At 37.3% G+C, this 18,744-nt stretch overlaps 3 protein-coding genes across 3 annotated transcripts in view; all 3 read right to left on the reverse strand.

The window, feature by feature from the left end:
- The window catches only part of adnp2b (ADNP homeobox 2b), a gene marked incomplete in the record, with an annotated part of 705,870 nt that overhangs the window by 107,746 nt on the left and 579,380 nt on the right, over positions 1 to 18,744 (reverse strand).
- Positions 11,195 to 12,260, reverse strand: fabp4a (fatty acid binding protein 4a). The gene is made up of 4 exons (XM_024294941.2): positions 12,087 to 12,260; positions 11,754 to 11,929; positions 11,573 to 11,674; positions 11,195 to 11,452 (listed from the first exon to the last, which is right to left on the reverse strand). The coding sequence occupies exons 1-4, from the start codon at positions 12,157 to 12,159 to the stop codon at positions 11,399 to 11,401; spliced, it is 405 nt and encodes a 134-aa protein (XP_024150709.1). The 5' UTR covers positions 12,160 to 12,260; the 3' UTR covers positions 11,195 to 11,398.
- Positions 13,768 to 16,849, reverse strand: mrpl53 (mitochondrial ribosomal protein L53). Its single transcript, XM_024294990.1, has 3 exons — positions 16,692 to 16,849; positions 15,901 to 16,013; positions 13,768 to 13,960 (listed from the first exon to the last, which is right to left on the reverse strand). The coding sequence occupies exons 1-3, from the start codon at positions 16,784 to 16,786 to the stop codon at positions 13,842 to 13,844; spliced, it is 327 nt and encodes a 108-aa protein (XP_024150758.1). The 5' UTR covers positions 16,787 to 16,849; the 3' UTR covers positions 13,768 to 13,841.

Raw genomic sequence — 18,744 nt, forward strand, 5'->3', positions numbered from 1 at the left:
GTAATTTATGTTGAATAAACAAAATAAAGGCACAATAGCATTAGTGTAATCTTAGGGTCAATGGGTTCAGTAATCTGACCTGCAGGTCATTCATTTTATACACACTTTTTACATTCACCAACAAACATTTAGTGTCTCTTAATTTTCCTTCCCCTTACCTCTGCAGGACTACCCAGTCTCGATTTTTTCTGTTCTTTTCTTTATCTTACTCATCTCCCTCTACACACACACACACACACAGCTCCCTGCCATGGCTAAAGGGTAAGGGGGCACTGTACTTGCTGACTGGACTGGTGTCACGCCTGCCAGTTCCCCACAACTGTGCTGGGCCAAAAGAATGGAGCCAGTGACGCGGATCCGAATGAGCATTATCCCAGCCGACAGAGGCCATGCGATGACTTTGCCCAAAAGTAATCGGGTCCAAATAAAAGCCAAGTCCTGCAACTGCTGACCCCCATGGAAACCCGACAACCTGGCAGGATTACGGGAGTGGAGGTCCACGAGTTAGGGATTTTAATGAATGGGAGGATTCTGCTGAGCTTGATTGGTTGATAAATATCTCATGAGGATTTATACACTTTTTCTCATTATAATTGAAAACATAATAAAAATTACAAAGATTATTCTGCTTAACTTTTAAATAAATATGAGGAAAGCACAAAATCTTGATATTAAACCGTTTCATCTTTATTATGAAATCATATGCATGTATTAAATTTTAAAAAATAATATATACCAAAGAATATTTCAGAATCTTATTGTCAGTGCTTGTAAGAATTTGCAGACACAGTAGGGAAACTAAAGGATGAAGAATGTATTCACCAAATGTAAAAAGCACACAGTTCACAAGGTTCCTGTGAAGCAGGTTGCTGTGTCTGAACAGGAAGCCTCCAGACAAACACTGTTGGAACAAGGTCATCAAATAACTCTACTCCAGCGCAGACGAACATTTTCATATCAGAACTTTCTCAGCTTTTATTATGTTTCAGACACATCTAAAGGCTGATTCATTCAGTAGTCTACACACACACAGCTGTTTCTGCTCTGGTTTGGGGGCTGAAAAGGAAGGAAATGGATTGCAAAAGTGTGTTATGGGGAAAAATACAACTTTAGACGAGATATAATGAGCAAAAAAAGGACTGAGGGTTTTAAGAATAACTGGGCTTTGCTTTATCCACAATATTGGTGTGAAAGAGGGGATATAAAAGGATGATTTTTCCCTTTAGCCAGTAAAAAAGATCAGACTGTAAAAAGAAAAAAATGTTTGAATCAATCAAGAGCCATGAACATCTCTGTAACACTTTCTTTTGCTATATGGAACTTAATGGGTATTTATTTATACATACATAGTACCTATTGTGTATTTACATGGCAATTACGTTGTTCCTTAGTGCTACTTACATATATTGAGTTATGGTGCAGTGGTAATTGTCGTAATGTCGTAATGTCTCTCAGTAGTTGGTGTTTATGTGCTTCTTTTGTGGTTCCTTATTCCGTGTTTCATGATACTTACCATGTGTAAGAAGAGAATCTTCTGAGATTCTCTGAGAATCAGAGGTTCATAAAGTCCTTCCTATTTAATCTTAGATTACAAAAAATGTATAATGTGAATTGATAAAATTACTGCTAATCCTAATTTATTTAATCTGTGGGTTTAAACGACTGCAGCTGGCTTGCATAACATTTTGAGAGGCAAATAACACCCAAAAAAAACTTTCTGTTGAGTCTAACAGGAAGATACTGATACCACTCCAATGCGGAAACACCAAAAATGGTCAACAGCCTCTGCTGATATTCAATTTTGGGGATTTTTGTCCTTATTATCCAATGGAGTATTGAGTAAAAAAAAAAAAAAGCTAAAAGGGGCGTTCCATTTGAGTTTATGCTAAAAAATGACTCAAAATTGCATTTAAAATCTTTGGAAAAATCATTGAGTTTGCTAAATATATTTCTATTTCTATTGCAAAAACAAAACTTGCAAACCAACTTATTGTTAAATGCATTCTCGTGGATGAGAATTGAGTAAATAAATCAGACTTATCAGTCAGATAAATTTGTCTAACACTTGTGCAAACAAAAGTGATAGAGTTTTGCAACTTTTTCTACAGAAATGTTGCCTCTTTAATGAGCTTAGAGGCTACAAATGTGTCTGGTGAGTCCTAGATAAACGAAATGAGAAAAAGTATTCATCCTGAGAACATTTCTCACATTCTGCTTTCAAACAAGGCCACAACTTGATGACTTCTTTCTATAATTTCATATTTTTTGCAGGCTTTGCTTACAGTTTCACACAGGATGAAAGTCTTTCATGCATGGTTTCGTATAGATCAAACATGTGACATCTTTAATGCATGAATTCACTTCCATAACCTTTTTAAATTCAAAGTTTTTCATATAGCTGCAGGCGATTGTAAAACTGCACACAATCGTTAAATAAAGAACTGAGTTGAAGAAAAGCAAAGCTCTTGATGTCTTAAGATGAGAAAATCCCTGCTTTGTCTCAAATGCAACACAGAACCAATTAAGTAAATTATATCTGCTTCCCTGGATCTCTGGCAGGAACACCCAGGAGGAGAATGAGAACAAGCTCTCTCCCACAAGCTTCTGCTTCAGGATATTTCCTGTATCTACTCCCTTTTCTGTCGCTTCATCTCTCACCTAATTCTCTTTCCTGCACCTTCAACATCCTGCACCATTGGCAGTAAAGAGGTGTAGCTGCAACAATGAGCTACATTTTGTGCGGCCAAGTTTTGTAGCTGCTCCTTTTGGTTCCACCTTGAGTTGAAATGCTGCTTGTTTGTTTAATGTGCAGCTATGCATTGCAGGGAAGACGGCAAAGCTCTGTCCTGGGGTGTTTCACACGGATACACTGCAAAAAATTAAATTGTAAAGTAAAAAAAAACAACTTTGGATTAAGAGTAAATATCTTATTTTCTGTTTTGCGAGAAAAATAATCTTATTAAGAATTTTTTTTCATAGCAAACACTCCTAGTTTAAGAAGGAATGTTGAAAATGACAGCATTTCAGAGTTGTCAAAATAGTGTTTCCCCGCATTAAAAGCTGTTGTTCTGGAGCTGAATCTCACCTGAAGGGTTAATAAAAGTTTGCTGTTTGTGTCCACTGTGGTCCATCGGGGAGCTTGAGTAAAGGTCAGCCTGTGACTAATGCCTTCCGCTTCCCTCCCTCCTTCCAGAGGCCGTGGTTATCTCCGCAGTGCATTGTCGGGAAGTGCCTGTTGCCTCCAGCACGTCGCAAAGTGTCCGTCAAGCTGGCTCGACTGGTGGCCTATTGTTTTTTTTTTGTTGTTTTTTTTCATATAAAGACCAAGCTGTTGGGGCTTCATCAGAGTAGTGCATTGTGTATAGATGGGCGACAGTACAGTAAACGCACAGAACAAACTGTTTTCCAGGAATGACACAGTCTTGTTGCGGAAATAAGTTATTGAGCCTGAAAACAAAAGTTTGGGAGCATATTCTCAAAAATACAGTCACATTAAAATCATAAATGAAATCTAATACATATGGTAAAACAATAATAGAGCTTTAAACTATTATAAACATAAATGCCTCTATTTATTAACCTCTGGCAGTTTTAAATGAACAACACACTTTTTTTTGAGGATTTTCACCATTTTTATTTATAAAACAATTATTTATCTCCATTTTTTGTGCTATCTCTTAGTGATTTTAGTGTTTGCTGCAGCATTTATTCTTTTTTTCACCTTTACTCATAAAACAAACACTTTGTTACTTCAACATTGTATTTTATCTGCATCAAACTTATCTAAGTATTCAAAGTTTTGATTCTGAGTATAGATTTCATTCATGATGGCCTATTTATGCCAATTTCATTTAAAAGAAAGGGTAAAAACTGAAGGTGGGACAGACAAACTGTATAATCTGACCTTTACTAAATCAACAATGTTCAGCCGTCCACCTGCAGGGGAAGGTCGCTGTGGGTGGGTTTGTCTGCGACGGCGTACTTACAGCAAAGGAACAACAACAAGGCTTTAGTTTTCCTCAACGTTTTATCCAAATAAATTCTTTAAATTCCCGTGTATTTCTGCTGCCGCAGACGGGACAGCTCTGTCTGCCACAACAAGGCAAATCTGCCTTCCTGTCCAGGACTGTGGTGTCTGCAGTCATGCCTCGACTCTTACAGGGTCGCCCGACTTGATCTGGTTTATTCTGATGCTGACATATTCTGGCTTGGAAATACAAAAAAGTCAAATATGGCAAAACTGTAGACTAATTCAATAACAAAAAACTTTATGGATTTGACACAAGGTCGTATTTTTCCTTTTTGTGCTCTCAGCTGCTTTTATTGCTGCTTTAACATAAAAACTACATCAAAAGTTCAGAGTTACACTTTTTTCCATGAACTATTAGATTAGGCTGCAGTGAAATCTCAATAAGGTCCTTTAATCAATCAATTTATTGACATCTTCTGAACTCAGCCTTTACCGTTGACCTAACCACTCAATAAGACCATTACTAAACATGAAACTACTTTTAAGAGCAGCAAAATTAATCAATCCATTGCTCTACAACTCAACACAGCTTAGCGTTGCTCTTATTGTGCTAGTGTAAGGTCAACGTTTCCCGGTTTCATATTTCATGAACAATCAAAAGCTCATTTTAGGTTAAATTAAACTTAATTTAACATCCATTCATTTTCTAAGCCTGTTTTATACCTTTCAGGGTCACGGGGTTCCTGGAGCCCACTCATGGGGAAAGCCAGGGTACACCCTGGACAGGTCGCCTGTGTGTTGCAAGGCCACAATCTCATACCCACACACACCGAGGGACAATTTAAAGTAACCAATTAACCTATGAGGCATGTTTTTGGATGGTGGGATGAAGCTGGGAGTCCCCAGAGAAAACCCACGCATGCACGGGGAGAACATGCAAACTCCACTCAGAAAGGTCTCCCATTGGTGATTCTGGTTATCTAGTCGGGAGTTGAACTGGGGCCTTCTTGCTGGCAAGAGCGCTAACCACTGCGCCACCGTTCAAATGAACATTTTAATTAAAAAAAAATATATTAATACTAAGGAATTATTTCTGAGTTCACATGGTGCTGAAATAGCTTTACAGCTGACTCTGGTGCATTGGCAGTCCTTTTTAATGTGCATTGTCCCTGTCAAAAAAATGAACAAATAAATACATAAACATTGAAATGCACAAGAACACTCAAACAAGACAAAAGATTTGAAGTTTAATAACCAGTTTTATTTAGTCTGTTTAGTTTTTAGCTATTGTTTATGTTTTATGACTGACTGTAAAACTACTGGTATGAAGCCCAATGAGGCAATTCTCTTGTGATATTGGGCTGTATAAAAAGAAAAATTGAATTAATTCCCAAGATTAATCTGTGTTGTTTAAAGTCTCAATCTGATCATTTTTTAATCTATTGTAAAAGTGTTCCCAGTGGTCTTTTTAATTATGATTATGCCGCTTTTAGACAAAATCAAAAAACCTTTGTCATTTTCTAGGACATACGGAATGTCTGCAGAGTTCATCAAAACTTTTGTGGGCAGGACAGAGTAAGCCCGCCCCCATTTCCCATCATAGATCTGATTACGTGCTCTCCCACTAGCTTACAACCCCAAGCTAACATTACTGCTGCAACAAAAATGCTGAGCCAAATACTTCAAAATACAATTTAAAGATTAATTTCTTTATATATGTCATAAATCATGGTTAAAAAAATGCTACAAGAACGTGTTAGAAACACAATTTTCAGAGTGTGTCTTCAAAGTTTGTGCTCCCCAGGCAGGAGAAGGTCACACAGGAGGTCAAAAACCCACTCTGGAGCCAGACTCAGTTCTCACTTCCAACAACTCCTTCATGTGAACAAAGAGGGGCCTCGTTACTTCCCATCCACTATGAAATGAGCAGACACACAAACACGTCTAGTTCAAAGATCACCTCAATCTGTGCTCCCCCCTCAATATCACCACAGTCAGATTACAGATCACATGTTCTGTCAAACAGTGGTCGATGAGGGGGGGTAGCACCTTTAGACCGTTCGTCGGCCATTTTTGTATTTGTTTTCTGAACAGAAGACGCACAAAAGACAAAAAAACAGTCATGTAGCTGAATGTGTATGCACATGAAAGGGCTCTCGGGGTGGGGGGGACCATTGTGTAGGGGAGTCTCACTTTAAAGATCTCCAGCATCCTTCCTCCACATGGGCTCCTGGGTCTTTCACAGGGGCCCCTCTGCTGCTAAACTCTGACAGGAACTCCTGCTGGGAAAACTGGGAAAACAGAGATTCTTTGTGGTACTCTAAAAAACAAAAAAGGGGCTCCCCCCCCTCCCCCTTACAACCTACAGAGCCCTTCTGAAGTTAGATTCTGAGCTCCAGGTGCGAGCTCCACTTTGCAAAAACAATAAAGCTGCAGCAGTCACTAGTGCTGCACATGAAACAACACGAGTGCAATTTTTTGTTCTTTTTGCATTTTTTGTTTTAATGATCACCCCTTTAATATTTCTTTTGAATGTGTCTCATAATGCTTTATGCACTTTGAATAGTCTTTGTACCTGAAATGTGCTATACTAACAAACTTCCATTGATTTGCCTAAATTATTCAACAATATGTGGTAGAAAAGGGACAAAACTTTAATTCAAAACAAAAAAAAATCATAGTATTTCATTGAAATAACATTTATATTTGTATTATTTCATGTTGCTACATAGTGCTTATTAAAACAATACAAATATACATGGAGAACATTTTTTTTAACCAATATTTTTTCAACAATAAACTTCTCCTAACTCCATGTACAATCACAGAAAACCCTTGTAAATTTAGTTTTATTGTCTGGCATAGTTCAGCGTGTATGCTTAAATTGTGAAAAAAAAAAAGATTAAAATTGCATTTCTGATAGGACTGGGCGATACTGAACATTTGGGCATCGATCCGATATCGCCAATATCAATATCAATATTTTTCGCTGGATGTGACATAAACCTCAAAATCTCACTCGCTTTTTGTAAGTTTCCCTTTTTTTAAAGTAATTGATAAAAATAAAAACATAATTGTAATATTTTCAGTTGAGTGGAAAATGGTTTATTAAAATAAAAACTTCTTGGAATTGAATAAAAAGTAAAAACAAACCAAACAAATAACTATGATACACAAATAAATCAAAATTTTTAACGATGAAAAAAAAACACAACTGGTAGAAATATAAATAATTTGTAACTTAACTTCGTAACAATGAAAACAGTTGAAAATTACTTGTCAAAAACAAGTGAACAATGTCATGCTGCCTGCATGCATGCACTGTGAGATCTACTTTTTTTATTTAAATCACTGTGAATCAGGAGCAGACAAAAAAATGCCATTTGGAAAAAAAGCACATTTGTGATGCATCCACTTGTAGATGACTAGATCCAAGTACGTCTTCGTTTTCCTCATCTGAGCTGTAATCTGGCTCTAAACTGTACAACTGGATAGCTCCAGTATTGCTCACCAGTTTTGTTGCACTGATAAGTGCAAGAAAGTGTAAACAGAGAGCTCTCAGCAACAGGGAGGGGCCAAGAATGCTCTGCACTAATGGCCCCACCCACAACTTAAAAGGACATTTTTAATGAACTGAACTGATTCTTCTTTTGCTAAAAACCTCAAATCATAGTAAAAAGACCCCTAAGAACACTTTTACAATAAATTATAAGATGATCAGAGTGAATTTAAAAGGAAAAACTTTGTCTTTGTACTGAGGGAAACATGTTAATGGGAAAACTCTAACAGCAGGAAGATGCGCAGAAGTTATGAAGTAGAAAAGTTTGCATAAAGTGCATTCACACAGTCTAGTAAGGTTTGTGATGAAGCAGAGTCAGGTTAAAAGTGCAAGGCTGCACTTACAAGAAAGAATAGATGTAGGCGTTGAAGTTTTGCGTTACCCCAGACCACAGCTTGCCCAATACTCAAGCTCTTGTTGAAGAAATCAAAATTGGACTTCAGTGTGTCTGACTTACAAGGATCAGTGAGGAAAAAATGTCGTTGCATAGCAACCAGCCTCCCCTGCTGCTCTGCTGGGCCTCATCAGACATAGTTCTGTTCAGCTGCTCAGTTGCTCCGGGGACGCTCTTGCATCAACCTGCATGCCATACTGATCCTGCCAAAGTAGCTGAGATGAAACTAATGTGTCTGCGGGGAATGTGGGGGCACTCTTCAGGAAAAATACATGAAAGCAGGTTGAGGCTGACCTCAAGGTCAGAACCGCCCTCAACAGAAACACCCGCTGAGAGAAAAACACTGAAATGGAGTGGACTAGGTGCAAATGCCTAATTTTATCACATCTGTAATGATAACTTCCATATAGGCCTTTTTTATTTATTCAAAACAAAATCATTACTGAGACACAATTTAGTATCAATTCACCAACATTTAGAATCTTCTTGATCTCTGTTTAATGAAACATTCACAAAATAATATTCAGCCAATTACAAATGAATTGATCTCCTTGATAAACTCCAACAAGAACAGTAAACAACAAAGAAAAACTTAAAATTCAAATTGGACAAAAAATCTTATGTCAGTTGTTAAGCACGGTGGTGGAGGGGTCATGATTTGCAAGCATTTTACAGACAAAGTAGAAGCCCCTGTTTGAGGCGGTTAGCTGCATAAGTCACCTGTCCATAGAATCAGTACTAACAGGGCTAACACCAAAGAGCTGTCCAAAGACACCAGAGACTAAATTGTAGACTTCCACAAGGCTGGAAGGGGCTGCAGGGCAATTTCCAATCAGGTTGATTAAAAAAGATCCACTGTTGGAGCAATTATTAGAAAATGGAAGAAGCTAAACACAACTATCAGTCTCTCTCGGACTAGGGCTCCATGTGAGATTTCCTCTCATGGGGTCTCAGTGATCCTAAGAAAGGTGAGGACTAAACATCGCAACTAAACATCCAGAAGTTCAACTCACTGAATTTCCAGCACCCAATTATTGAAGGCCGTTTTGTACGTCGAGCCTGACTTGAGAACTTGCATAGCGGTGTGTGAACAGCAAAGTTCTGGACACTGAAGCCCAAAATTTGAGTTAATGTGCATTCACAAAAGTGGATGCTTAAACATGAGTCGAAGCAACCAGTGTTTACCTTGAGACTTAGCTCCTGTATGTGTTCAATTGCTGTGAATAGCAAATAGTAAATAGAGCCCCAAAATGGAGAGTTTGAAGCCCAAAATACACGCATTTACATTGACATTTCATTGGAAGTGATCGCTTGAACTCCAAAGCCGTAGTTTAACAGAAAATTAAAATGATTTCAAATAAAATCAATTGTCTTTGAAAATACAAAGCAATTCACTGCTACAGCCCGAACTGCTATGGTACTTTGACTTCATTTTTGTCTCTGAAAGACCATCTTTTGAAGTTGCATGTAATCTAACATCAAAGACACAATCTCAACAAGTAGCCCCATTAGGCTATCTGTGTAATTATGTGTATCCAACAGTGCTATCAACACTTTCCTCACATCTGAGAAACAACAGATCAGACCTGGACTCTGTTCTTTGTTTTGTAAAAGACTTCAGTGAGAATGAAGCTGATACATCACAGAGTGCTGTTTATTTTATGCTATCAAAGATATACTTCAACATTCCTTAGCTATCACCAATTTTTCAGTGATAAGCTGCCGTTAAAAAAAAAAAAATCGTCTTTTGACTGAGAATAGGTCATCCAGTAAGAGTCAAAGGTCATACATATAGAGTAAGAGCTAAAGCTCATATAGCATACTATGCATCTTCAGCTCCATTGAGGCACTTGAACACGAGTCGTGTTTGTGTTTGAAGGTTTAAGTTAAGAGCGCTTTGAGAACAAGCAGAGGAAGGGTGTCAACGCTCCATCTGAAGTGGAGCTTTCCAGATGTTTTGCAAAGGATGTGAGTTCATTCTTCAAAAGTCCAAAACCACCTCTTGTGACACAAAACATCCCGAGTGTCATCCATGTTTGTTTGTTTAGCAGTCATGAGAACATGTGCTGGAAGTGCTGCACTGAACTTATTTTGGTTTATTCCACTCATCTTTTTTGCTTACCAACTACTTTCTGATCACTAAAACTAATTTGTCAAAATTTCTCCAGGCAGCATCTCTCCTCATTGTCTGAAGTTTCTGCCTCCTTTACTGTTTGTGATCTGCACAGATTAACATCAAATTAGACGTACAGGCAAACACGATGCTCCAACTGCTTCAAGATGTTCCTGCAGTACTTAATCGGTAATGCTAATTGATGCAAGATGTCGGAGATAGAAAGAGAGGTGGAGATGCGCCTCGTTCCCCGCGGTTATGCAAACAACGTGATGTGGATTCCTGCGGATTGTTAAACACTGCACCTGTAAGTCAATCCTCAGCAGATGGCCTTTTGGGGCGCTGAACGTTGTGAACGCAGGGTCTGCATATCGTGAATCGTAAAGATGTGGGAATTAGGTCAAGGTTTGGTTTGGATGCAAAGAAGTTGGTTAAATTTGCTTCTTTTGAATAAGAAACTTTTTGGGAGATGTATGGATTTCATACAGAAAAGATAAAAAGATGGGCTTAATGCTTTCTTCTGAGACCATTTCCACATAACCAAATATAGTTTTGAGATGCAGATTTATTGAAGGATTGCCAAGAACCAAATAATTTCTTAATCCGAGGCAGAATAAAATGTCTAGTTGAACTTTATCAATAGTAACCCCTGCTTGAGGGTCATGTTCTCACGCATTTGACCTCTTCCCCTCAAGTTCATATTGAAAACTTCCCCTTTTCTGGTTCCATTGTCCAGCCAGAGTGGAGCAACTTAAATTCCACCTGGTTCAGCTGTTTTGGTCATTAGACCCAATCAGTAACACGTCGCCCTTTCCTGTCATGGGAAAGTGGTCAAGAATCCTGCACACAAAAAAAAAAAAAAAAAAAAAAACTTGATCGGAGGCCAATGGGTGGGAACAGACAGCTTTTAGCTTCCATGAGCCAAAGCTGCATGTAGTGTACAGCTGTCCATAAATGTGCAGTGGGAAATGCTCCAGTTTCCCAACAGAGGAAAAATGGAAACCAGACCCCATGACCTCAGGGGGGGGGGCACACTCCCTTTAAGGTCATTCTTGTAGAATGAATTATTTGCTTTTTGACTCAAGGGTAAGAGCTCTGGGTGCAGTCACACACTTTCAACATCTAGAAATCCAACTAAACCTTCCTTAAAAAAATAAATTTTTTCCAGAAAGAAAAATAACCATGCTTTGTTTTATTCACAATAATTGCAAGTGCATCTACACATGACATGTTGAACAGAGGCACAAAAAGACAGGACTTTGGCAACAAAGAGGAATACTTTCAAAGTAAAACATTCCTCAGTTTGGCATCTTGCTCATTGAACTGAGCCCGTCATCCTCCAGTCAGTCCGGGTGGGGATCTTCATGCCTCCTTGACATATGTCCTCACTGCAACCACATCTCCCATAATGCATTTCTGGGGAAATATGAGAAACAATTAAGGGATTATTATTCATTTTGAACATGCAAGTGGAACAAAAAAAAAATAAAAATAAAATAAAAATAAAAATAAAAAAATAAAAAAAAAAAAACTTACTGCTATCAATTTTCCATCAGAGATCTCCCTCTCGATGCTCGTCTCCTTCCCATCCCAGCTCTGTTTCTGGACAAGCTTGCCGTTATCCAGCGTGATCACGGTCTGCGGGGCAGAACAAACGGAGAGACGGTCAGTTCCAGCACTTTGCTCCGCTCCGGGGTTCGGCTCGCGCGCCACCGACCGTGGTCTTCCTGTCGTCCGCGGTGGTCTCCTCGAAGGGCTCGTTGAGCTTGAACTTGACCTCAGTGGTTTTGAAGGTGCTCTGGGACTTCATGCAGATGGTCCCCTGGTCCTCAAGGCTCACGATGAGGTTAGGTTTGGTGCGGTTTCCCACCTGCCGAGTGGCAAATCCCACACCTTTGGAGCAAAACAAATATTACGTTTAAATATTAAAATAAAATATTTTTAAAATTTCCAAATTATGTTACAGTTGTTACGTGTTTCAATAAAGAACAATTAAATTCCCGTTTTTTTTATTAAAACTCACGAGCTAGCTAAAACCGTTGATTCTTACCAATTGCTTTCATGTAGTCGTCGAAGTTCTCGCTGGAAATCATTTTCCAAGTTCCAACAAACTTATCAGCCATTGTCGTTGTTCTTTGATGGAACCAAAAAGAGACACCAACAAACTTTTTGGGGTCAGTTTGTGTGCAGAACAGTAGTAGCGGGGTGTTTTTAAAGGGCCAGTCCAGTTTTTTTCTGAGGGAGAAGCCGCAGTTGTAGCCAATCACGGACGTCTACGTCACACAATTACTATTAAAGTCCCTCCTCCAATTACCCCAGTTATCAGGAGGTTATGATTGGTCAAAGGCTTCTCAAGCAACAACTTCTTGCATATATTTATATATTTTTTTCATTTATTTATTTTTTAATTAGTTGAGTGTTTAAAAACAATGTGTTTTTTGTAATTTTAAGAAAATTAAGGATAGTTACTTTCAGTACAAAAATAAAATAAAAAAGATTTAAAAATCCTGTTTTAGTTTTTATTATATTGTACTGATCAAGACAGTTCCAGCACACCTGTTGCAGCTTCTCACCTGGTGAGCTGATACAGGTGAGTTGCATTTAATAAGGACAACTTTGATTAGTCTTAAAGAGGCAAGTTTGCCTCTAAATTCCCAACATAGCACAAAATTGAAACAAGAATTGACTTATTTTTTTTACAACATATTATGATGTAAAGAAGGTATTTGTGCCATATGTGTGTTTATTGTCACCTGCTCCTCTACAGAGCTCCTGCACTAGAGACTCATTAGCAAAGGAGGATTTCATCTTAAAATTTTAAATTAAAAATAAACTTTATTGATTCACTTTTACTGTTACAGACCAGCTCAAACTGCATTTTTTACATAAAACAATGAAATAAAATAATAGTAATCTTAATTAAAGCCCCCCACAATGCATACACATAAAAAATAACAGCAAAAACTGTCCGTAAAATCAAATTAAAACATTTTAGAGCTAAGCTAAAAAGATGAGTTTTACACATTCTTAAGACCTTCACTTACATCCTTTTTTATAGATGAGACCCTCAGTGTTGTGGATTCTTGTTCTGACCTTGGGGACCACCAGCACCTGAGGACCTGAGAGGTCTGGAAGGGTTTATAAACTAAAACCAATTCTGATAAAAACGAAGGTCTAATTCCATTATGACATTTCCAAAACTAGTGAAGGACCAACTGGAAGCCAGTGCAAAGATGTCATAGCAGAAGGAAAGAAGTATTTCTGAAAGTCATAAAGATGAATATAAAAAATGATTTGTATTCATGTAAGCTAAAATCTAAAATCTATTAAAAGTTCTATTCACACATAATTAGGGTGGGGTTAATTCAGCAATGTGCATTTTGGCCGCACATATTACATTTCCAACAATTTTAGTGCTTGATAGGAAGTAAATATGTGCGAATAACATTATAACATTGACTTTTTTTTAATGATAAAAATAAACACAAAAAATGCTAAAAATGTAACTTGCTGATGAAAGAAGACTTCAGAGCAGGATTTCTGTGGGTGAAAGTTGTGCGGTTGCATGAAACCCTTTGCTCTCAATGACATTTCTCCCACTCAGACCTCAGGCATCCTGTCGGAACTGCAGCACTGATTAATCTCAAAGATTTGCATTATAATCTCTGGCAAAGTCTCTTCCAGTGAGGAAATTCGGTAGGAAAGTGAAAAAAAAACAGCATAAAGCGACATATTTGTGCAGTAACGTCTTTAATTGTATAAATACAAACACATTCTGGCGTGGACAGGGACAACAGGGACGTGGTCATTTCTTTCCTCCAGCTATTGTCTGTGTGTCCTTGGCTGTGCAGCGGGACTGGAACGCACTCAGCATTTCAGTGCTGGTCAACTTTGCTCCCTTCATCAGCAGTCTCTCTCCATCCACTGATTTAAAAAAAAAAGACATAATAAGATGAGTCACACTGAAACAATGTGTGAGGAGTTCAGGGGTGGAAAGTTGACGTTGAGCAAAAGTCAAGCAGCACACAGACTCATCAGCTCCATTTTCCTGCTCAACTTTGACAAACATTTATGCTTCCGCTAAATGTTGGCACTCATTGTGTGACTAACTAATCAGTTCAGCAGCATGTTAACTGCTTCACTGATTAAATTCATGCAACTGATCCTTTACTCGTGTCACAATGTTAAAAAATCTGCTCCCTGGTTCCCCTCCGAGCTCCGTCAAATGAAAGCCAAAGGTCACCAAGCTAGTGCGTTTCTGTAGAAGAACTGAATCATCTAGAAATCACATATCATGCAGTTTAGGGTTTGCGGACTTGGTTTCTTGTACACTACTTCTAAACTACTTCTCTGAACTTATTTTAGCAAACAAAGGCAACTCAAAAACTCACTTCCTTTCCAATGATACTTTAATTTTAATTTTGCTCTCACCTGACCACACCACGTTCAGTCAAGTCAGTGATCTTTTTATACTTCAAATATTTGCTCCAAGTCTTCTCATCAAGCTGCTTGCTAATTTTAAATGGGTTCATCCAGTCTTGTTTAGGTATTCAATCTTTCCCTGGTGTCCTTCGAACCAGTTCAAACAGGTGACATTATTACAGGTAACATGTGGAGGATAGAAGAGTGTCTTAAAGAAGACGTAAAAGGTTTGTAATTAACAGAATTCTTACTTGTTTGTAGGGATAAATATTTATTTCATGCAACATTATACAAGTAAATTCTTTAAAAAATTCATTTCCTGGATTATTTTTTTACATTTCGTTTCTTACAACTGAAGTGCATCTCAACATGAACATTACAAACCAAATTCATCTCTTTAGGCGGGACAACTTGACCGACATATTTAAGGGCAACAGGAACTCTTGACATTTGATAAACTTCAAAGTCTGATGTCAAAATCACTTGTTAAGATTTGCTTTTTTTTCTTCTAAAAATTTGAGCTTTAAGGATGTTAGAAAGACTAAAATTATGGTTTAAAACAAATCCCAATTTTCGGACTTCTTTGTTAGATCATGGCGGTTTAATTCTAACAGTATTTCAGAAGAGAAACTTTTATCTAACTTTGCTTATTGGGGATATTGAACTTTTTTTTTTTTTTACAATTCAAACTTTTTTTTAATTTTAATTTTAAGATGACTATTAGTAGTTGCAAATTGAGTTTTTTTCTTTTTAAGTTCTCATTTTCACAACTTCAGCATCAAGACCTCTTTTTCCTTTTCTAAAATAAGTAAAATTAATTAATATATTTCAACTTTTTTATTACATTTTTTTTTTCTTAAAAGGCCTCTAGAATAAATCCAAATATTTTCCTCTCACTGGATTAGTTTATAATATTCCATTTTAAAGCTGACCAAGCACAGTACTCCCTCCTGTCAACTCAAAATAGTCAAACTAAATAGAAATAATACAGATGAGTGAGGTTTCTTGTGGTTAAAGCTGTGGTTTTACTGTTACTGTCAATGAGTTATTTTACCTCTGTGAAAATTCTATATTCACCTGTAAAACTACAACAGCTATTGTTAAATAATAACAACAAAGCCTGAAAAAGCAGTATGTAAACTAAGGCTGGGCTGAAAAAAACCCATTGAAATTTATTTTCTTCTGTCAGTTCCAATATTGAGTAAATTAAAGGATCCGTTACGCTTCAAAGCGTCTGTGTTACTTTTAATTTTTATCTAATAATAGTAATAGTTTAGCAATGAATGTTAGTTGAAATCAACAACTATGTGAAAACAGTTTAAAACGTTTTTTGGGGAGGGGTTGAAATGTTTATACAGTAAAATAAAAGCATTAACTTTATATTAGTGCAGAACGTGTCTATGATACTCAGCCTCACAGTTTTCCTCACAGAGTTCTCTCACCGTATGTGACGTCCACTACAGGTTCAGATTTGTCGTGTTTCACAATAGACGTCACCTCACAGTTCATGTTGGTCGCGCGTGCTTTCTCTGAGCCCACCATGGCCAGAAACTCTCTGTGAAGTGAAAAAAAAAAAAAAGAAGAGAAATCAGTTGTAGTATATAAAATTTCATGCTTTCATTGACCTTGCTCCATTTAAAGTGCAGAATTCTGATGGTTTTTTTTATTGTTGGCCTCATCAGGTTTAATTTGTACAGTAATTTTTGATGCATTGCCTTGTAAACAAAATATATTATTTGTTTCCTTCTTTTGAATATAAATTGCTGGGTAAAACTACTTCATTTTTTAGGTTCAATTAACTGACAATAAAAGCATTAAAACAAGATAACAGTATTAGTTGCTGTATTTTTAATAAATGATAACAGCAATATCTTTATAGATGCTAAATCTCTTAACGTCTTATCAAGGTAGTAGAAGTTATTACAAGCTGCATTTTTTTTCTTTTTTAAAACGGTATATTTAGCTAATTTAAATAAAACATCTTCTCCTCAACACTTTTTAACTCAGTATCTATTTTATGGTTTATTTCCAGAGCTTCACATTACATTTCGGAAGCAATATCGCACTAAATGTCTGCTGAAGCGAACAAAACATAATTTTGAAAATATTTAGAGGTGAATGATATTCTGTTGTGTTGCTAATGATATTGTTGCTTCTTCCGTACAATAACACGTTTTTTAACATTTCCGACAATACAACAATCCTCCTGCAGCACAACAAACTTCACACCTACCGTGTGGACCGCACATTGGACTCAAATGGGCAAAACTGAACCGATATTTTCTTCACAGTCTTCAGAATCACAGCAGCTTTCCGGGGCGCCGCCATGTTTTTTCCCTGAATCGTGAACTCTGACCTCTTCAGAAGGGCGGAGCCTTGTTTATTCCTACCACCAGAGGGCGCCAGAGGACCATAAATAAACCATTGCGTTGAACCCAGAAAACGAATGATGAACCCATATTTAAGTTAGGAAATTATTCAGAAAAAAATTTGTAAAAGCCAAAAACACTTTTTTTTTTTTTTTTTACAGGTTTCAGCTTTTAAAAATATTTGTGTTTCACACTACACTAAATTTTAGTCTCCACTACATTTTGAATAACTAATTTTATAATTAATAACTGATTTATATCTTGTATTTTTTTTCTAACAACATGAAGACAGGCATTCTGAGATTGTCATCAACACTAAAAGCTAATTTTGTCCTCAGCTGTACCTCTGGGGGTGTCACAATAATGGCAGCCATTGTTGAAGCAGTTTCATTGGGTCAGTCGCCATGAAGGGGAAAATTCCTTCAGCAAGACAAAATAAACACATACATTGACACTCAGCTAAGACTTGCTCACTGGAGGTTGAATTCAGGATTCACAATATTACTTTCTGCGTTGTGTAAGACTCCTATGATTATATGTTGGAAGACATTTTTTAAATAATTTAGATAATGTGGGTATTTCCTAAATTAAACATTGATTTAGTTAAAGTCAATAGTGCCTATTTTATTCTTTTTTTAATTCTTTAGTAAAAGTGCATATTTTTGTTTTTAAGTTTGAATTTTTGGTGATATGTATATTGTTTTTTGTGGAAAAAAGTTTTATTGTGAACTATTGTTTTATTTATCAAAACAATATTCATTAGTCAAACTCAAAATATGATGTTTCATATCTTTAAAGATATATTTTATTTTTTAAAAATACATTTTTGGTGGAGAAATATGCATATTTATACCTGTTAAAAGCATATTATTTAGATATTTTCCTGCATCCGCCTTCAATATATCATCCTGATGAGTGTAATTAAGGAATATTAGTTCCCCTCAGTATTTTCTATTGCTAAAATAAAAAACTCAAACACCATCAAAAGTGCTGCATGCTTATATGAACATCTCGTCTACAACGACATTACAAACGACATCATAGGGGCACAGAGGAGAACTGACGGTGGCCCTTTTTGTAATCACGGCTGCGCTGCAGCCCAGAATCAAGTTAGAGGACGAGTGAAGGGGAGGCGCTCTGTCAGGAACCAAGTCAATAAAGGAGCAGCTGATCTCCAAATGGACAGTCAGACAGACATATATTATAATCAAATAGACAACAAATAGGGACAGACGAGCGTTCTCAGCTTGCTTTACTTAACAAAACTGTCAAAAGGGATATAACAAAAAGAGATTTGATCATTTTCAGGTTAGAAATGTGTTGGCACCTGACTCAAGTTTGCTCTCTGTAAGTGGGAATGTAAAGTGCATCGAGGGAGTTTGCACCAGAGTAGAATAATGAACATAAACCAACCCTGCTGTGTTGTGATCACATCATCTAAGCCTGTGATAAACCTTAACCCAGCATTTGTACTTCACGTCACCTCTGCTCACCACAGCTGGGTGTTTTTAGATTCAGTTTCAGGGCGTGTTGTGAGCTAATTTCTCACATCAACACACCCCGGCTTACACAATTTATCCTCACTTCAGCACGCCTCAAGTCTCTTTCCTGATCGTCTGACGGTGCGACCCAGCCTGTAACAGTTGGGCGACGGGGGCTCTAAATTTAGACTGAAAGGGAGAAGCATTTCCTTTACAAATACAGTGCACCACACACACACACAAACAGCCACAGTTCTTGTAGGAAGTGTACTCAGCATTGAGGGGGAGCTCAGAAACAATAAATGCTCAAGGGGATGTTTGACCTGAAAGAAAAACAAGGTTGTTATCTTGGTGTTGAATTTCATTCTGTCCGGGTTTGTGTTTGAGCCCGTTAACGGATGGATTCTATTGGAAGCATCAAGGTGGAAAATGTTCT

Source organism: Oryzias melastigma, linkage group LG11 (genome assembly GCF_002922805.2).
Source record: "Oryzias melastigma strain HK-1 linkage group LG11, ASM292280v2, whole genome shotgun sequence".
Lineage (NCBI taxonomy): Eukaryota > Metazoa > Chordata > Actinopteri > Beloniformes > Adrianichthyidae > Oryzias > Oryzias melastigma.

Excerpts from the sequence above, each read along its gene's own strand:
- mrpl53 (XM_024294990.1), bottom strand. The coding sequence starts at position 16,786 with ATGGCGGCGCCCCGGAAAGCTGCTGTGATTCTGAAGACTGTGAAGAAA. Across the intron at positions 16,014-16,691 it reads TCCAATGTGCGGTCCACACG|AGAGTTTCTGGCCATGGTGG; the intron begins GTAGGTGTGAAG and ends TTCACTTCACAG. Across the intron at positions 13,961-15,900 it reads TGTAGTGGACGTCACATACG|TGGATGGAGAGAGACTGCTG; the intron begins GTGAGAGAACTC and ends TTTTTAAATCAG.
- fabp4a (XM_024294941.2), bottom strand. The coding sequence starts at position 12,159 with ATGGCTGATAAGTTTGTTGGAACTTGGAAAATGATTTCCAGCGAGAAC. Across the intron at positions 11,675-11,753 it reads CGGACGACAGGAAGACCACG|ACCGTGATCACGCTGGATAA; the intron begins GTCGGTGGCGCG and ends TCTGCCCCGCAG. Across the intron at positions 11,453-11,572 it reads CTGATGGAAAATTGATAGCA|AAATGCATTATGGGAGATGT; the intron begins GTAAGTTTTTTT and ends ATATTTCCCCAG.